The following is a 5,112-nucleotide window of genomic DNA, read 5'->3' as shown; positions in this document are numbered from 1 at the left end:
TAAGAATTATTCAAAACAAAATAAATGCTGAAATAAAAAGTACTCAAACAAGTAAAGTGATACTAACTGAATTTAAAATCGTTTTAAAATCTATCAAAATAGTATCACTTTACTTGTTTGAGTACTTTTTATTTCAGCATTTATTTTGTTTTGAATAATTCTTATAGTAAATCCACGAATAACCAACGATCCATAGTTTCCGTTATAATTAAAATTTTGTTCCCTGTTTATTTGTCCATGGAATGAACACAACATCCATAAACTTTCTTTATAGCCATACCTCTGATAGCTATAACTTTTACAAGAATTAAAACCACAATCACAAATTTATAAAATTTAACCTTACTTTGGCCTACAGGTAAGTGTATAAAGCTGCCAAAGTAGGGATTAAATTTTATAAATTCGTGATTGTAGTTTTAATTCTTGTTTCATTACTTTTGGCAGCAGAATCCCTACTTCATTTTAGAATTACTAATTTTTTAATACTTTTGTTTGTTTATTTTTTGTTATACCGGTATAAAGTATATACTTTACCTTTAGAAACCGTCCCATGTCTATCCAATTTTAGTGTATTAGTAGTATATACGTACATAATATATCGCAACCAATTCTTTGAATGGTCGATTTTTCGCTTAGGAATTCGATAGGGTGATTTTTCGGCGCGTGAATTGTATGGAATCCTTGTCGAAACCTACTATTAATTGCCCCCAGTGGCGCAGCGGTATTTCTGCGTACTTACAACGCTAGAATCCGGGTTTCGATACCCGGGGTGGGCAGAGCACAGATAGCCCATTGTGTTGCTTTGTGCTTAATTACAAACAAACAAACAAATACTATTCATTACTACCGTACTCAAAATATGCATTTTGTGAAACAGTTGAATGTTCTTGGAATCTTTTCTATGATCAAATTTAACGGAAATTTGTGAAGAAAGAATTATAAAAGATTAACAGCACAGTGATTTCTGAGCCAAGATGAACAATATACTATTACAGACGTATATGTGTACATGTTCGGTCTTAGCGTGAATCAAACTATAGATCTGCCCTATCGGTTTAGCACTGGCCAACCGTTGTAACATAAATTATTTTCATTAGAACGTTTAAGTACAAACCATACTCACTTTGGAGTTAGTTCAGAACCTTGTTGCATCAAACAACCAATGGTGAACCACAAAGTGTTCAATAGACTGAACTGGTTCTCCAAAGTGTCCGGGTTAGGGTCACAAGGGTGAGGATTAGTCCATTCATACGGGCTGAATCTAGCCACGATGAAGAGAAAGATGCTGACCCCCAGGAAAGCAGTCACCATGTATACCCACACCTCCAGGGACAATGGGGAAAGGAAGGAGAACAATTTGGGGACTTTTTTGGTAGGTTTCTTGAACAGTATACTTATTCCAAGGTTCATGAAAGGCATGGTAAAGTCAACTGCCTCTTCGCGCTCGTAGGTGATAGTGAAATCTCCAATGGCCAAGTCTGCTTTCTAAAAAAAGAAACATTAATCAAAAATCATTCTATTTTGTAATGGTGAGAAGGAAATCTGACAATTATCAAAGTCTAATACTGTTGTCTTATGACAAATGTAACTCATTTCATTTTAATGAGATATAACTCTGATAGAAAGAGTTACTTTCATCAAACCAATATGTGCTGTAGATTTCAAACTTCTTCAATTTGTTTCTCTGAATTTGTTTATTATAAGTTTCTAAACTGTAGAACAGCTAGTGTTTCAACATTTTTATTTTGTATAATAAAAATACCTATTTACATTTATATATATATATAGATTGCGTTACGCTATATAATAGCTTTTCCAAAATGAAAAGTCTCGTGAATTCCATGCAAATCTTAAATGGTTTAACTAACTTACTTGAACAGATTCCTCGTTTTAATTTAGTTTCATTTAACCTATTTAATTAATTTTTGATGTTAATTAATTAAATTATTTTAAAAATCTACTTTAATTCTAGTTCTACAACACAGCACATATTATTAATAAGAATAACCTATGTAACAAAAATGAGTATAAGTTGTTATGTTTTTTTATTTCGCATTCTCTTTTAATCTACCCTTTATGAATTTCAACTTCGAGCTGTTTAAAAAAAAGCCAGTTAAGATCTATTTTCCATGTTTACAAGTTACTTCAGTTAAGATCTATCTTTCATGTTTCACTAGTTACTTCAGTTAAGATCTATCTTCCATGTTTCACTAGTTACTTCAGTTAAAATCTATCTTTCATGTTTCACTAGTTACTTCAGTTAAAATCTATCTTCCATGTTCCACTAGTTACTTCAGTTAAGATCTATTTTTCATGTTCCACAAGTTACTTTAGTTAAGATATATCTTTTCTGTGGAATATGAAAGATAGATCTTAACTGAAGTAACTAGTGAAACATGGAAGATAGATTTTAACTGAAGTAACTAGTGAAACATGGAAGATAGATCTTAACTGAAGTAACTTGTGGAACATGAAAGATGGATCTTAACTGAAGTAACTTGTAAACATGAAAGATGGATCTTAACTGAAGTAACTTGTGGAACATGAAAGATGGATCTTAACTGAAATAACTTGTGGAACATGAAAGATGGATCTTAACTGAAATAACTTGTGGAACATGTTACTTCAGTTAAGATCTATCTTCCATGTTTCACTAGTTACTTCAGTTAAGATCTATCTTTCATATTCCACAGATTACTTCAGTTAAGATCTATCTTTCATATTCCACAGATTACTTCAGTTAAGATCTATATTTCATATTCCACAGATTACTTCAGTTAAGATCTATCTGCTAAGTCTGAAAATATGTGAATATTTGAGCTACAGTCCTAAACTGTACAGAGCTGTTTAAATTATATTATATTCCCTATCTAGAATGTATGTTAAACATTACCTTACTACAGTGTCACTCTGTTGTTCTCTTAAAACAAAAGTAGACGACGGTAACTAATTGTTACCTGAATCGTTCTCAAATTCGAACTGAAATCCATTGCTGTTGGATGTATTAATTAACTATGAGTAAATTTGATATGAAGGAACAAGCAATTGAAAAACAACAACAACAACAAATTTTTACGAAACAAAACAGAGGTTTATAATTTAGTATTATATCCAATTGTCATTAACTTGGAGTTACAATTTTAGCCTACCCCATCGATGAGTTCCCGAATCATTCCATTCCATTCTCCGTGCTCATTTCTCTTGCCATAGGTCTTGTCTTCTACTTCTTTGATCGTGTATTTAAATTCCAAGATCTTCGATATCTCGTGAATCAGATCAATGCAATAACCTTCATAGCGGTTGTTTCCTACCAGAACTCCACTATTATCCTTCTTTAATATCGAGTAGGGTGGATTCTAAACAAGAATGTGATTAAATAATCCTGAAAATAAGCTCCACCTATCAACGTGTTTTAAATAAATTGTTATTTCCAGTAATTACTAAAATTACCTTTGAAAGAAATTAAAATTCTATTAAAAATGTATATTTTATATAGTTTGGGAATAATTTTGGAAACGTGCAGGCGATAAAAATACAAGATTAATTAATTAATTAATTACAACTAAATCGTTATTTTATACTTAGCATGATAAATTATTACAGAAAATACAAAATAAAAGTGAATAAGTTGTGCACTGTTATTTCGTATTAGCTGTAAAGAGAGCAGTGCATTATGTTTTTATGAAGCCATAAGTTTATCAAAGTATCATCGTGAAACATTGTTCCAAATTTCCTGTATTAATGCCCACAATTCAGGAAAGTTTTATGGTTATCGTTTGACTTTCTCAGTCCGAAAGAAGCCCAACAACTGAATAATATTCCAGAAGACTCTTTTAATTTCCTGATATCGTTTCTACACATTTGCTACATGCTTGAAATCGCTGTCTTTCTAGAAGACTAATCCTCTCCAAACAGGCCATACTCCTAATGAAATAACACAATGGAAAATAATATATTCGTATTTGTCAGTAGTCAGAGTGTCATCAATTTGTGCAGAGCTCCAAACTATTGGCTTAGATGCATTCCCACAAATGAAACTGGTCTCCAGCACGATTCACTGTAAACGTGGTACATTCAGTGTGATACTCTTCGACATCAAAGAAGCTGTCACTGATTGGTGAAGAGCAATTTTAATTTGTAATCCTCTGTAAAGAGCATCATTTTAGTTAATGGGCAATATTATGTTTGGTACTAGGTAGAAAGCTCATGCTACCGGATCAGGCCAATGGCTTACACGACTGACCCTGAGTCTGAAACTGATTTTTCATGCTTAAAATACGAGGTCATGAGGTATCATTGAATGCTTTTCACTTTGGGCTATCCATACTCTGTCCACTGCGGGGGTATCGAATTCCCGATTTTAGAGTTGTAAGTACGTAAACTTACCTCTGACTACTCTGTAGTTGGTATACGCTGTTACGCCTTGCATGGCCTGGTGGCACCTTCTGATTGGTTGAATGACGGTCAATCACAGTGTAAGCTATTAACATATGACACTACATTGGTGCAATTCAGTTATATATAATAGAGATGAAGGAATCCTATAATATTTGCATTTTATATCCATTATATTCACTGTTTCTATACTTATTTTCAACACTGTTCGTTTATAAGAAATAAAAATACTATTTGCGATTCGTGTTCTGACATGTTCTCCTTTACTTTCCCAGGAAATTGGTAGAAACTAGTTTATACATTAGATTACATTCACTGGTTTTAGTTGTAATTGTAATGGGTTCATTGTAATTATGTTTCATTACTTATTAACAAGGCTATAATGATCTGATGTTAGCATCAAGCTTTATTATAATTTTTTTTGTAACTTTAATCTTTTAAAGCTTGATTATAGTGAAGTATCGTGGTGGTTTAAATGAATTTCTTGCCACTTCCTTCACATATGTATGGTGAAAAACAGAATCAGTTCTATTTTTATGCTTTAACGGATACAACTAATAAACATAGTCATCAAAATTTGAAATCTTGAAGTCACAATAACGTACCGCAATAAACTATTTGCTATTCAGAGAAGGTAAGTGTTTTTACTTATAAAAACTGCTTGATTATTTAAGCTTTCTTAAAATGACAGTGTGGAGAACATACCTCTGTGATTCC

At 32.2% G+C, this 5,112-nt stretch overlaps 1 protein-coding gene across 1 annotated transcript in view; it reads right to left on the bottom strand.

Annotated features, from left to right (window-relative positions):
• Positions 1-3,367, bottom strand: part of LOC106473235 (glutamate receptor ionotropic, kainate 2-like) — a 12,359-nt gene extending 8,992 nt beyond the window's left edge. The window contains exons 1-2 of the mRNA XM_013933922.2: positions 3,150-3,367; positions 1,124-1,485 (exon numbers count right to left, since the gene is read on the bottom strand). Of these exons, the coding sequence (XP_013789376.2) occupies positions 1,124-1,485; positions 3,150-3,173 (386 nt within the window). The 5' untranslated portion in view covers positions 3,174-3,367. The remainder of the gene's footprint in view (positions 1-1,123; positions 1,486-3,149) is intronic.
• Between the last annotated feature and the right edge of the window lie 1,745 nt (positions 3,368-5,112).

The sequence above is a fragment of the Limulus polyphemus genome, unplaced genomic scaffold (genome assembly GCF_000517525.1).
Source record: "Limulus polyphemus unplaced genomic scaffold, Limulus_polyphemus-2.1.2 Scaffold5994, whole genome shotgun sequence".
In the NCBI taxonomy this organism is placed as follows: domain Eukaryota; kingdom Metazoa; phylum Arthropoda; class Merostomata; order Xiphosura; family Limulidae; genus Limulus; species Limulus polyphemus.
Note: the sequence above shows the minus strand (reverse complement) of the source record. Positions and strands in the feature narration are given on the sequence as shown.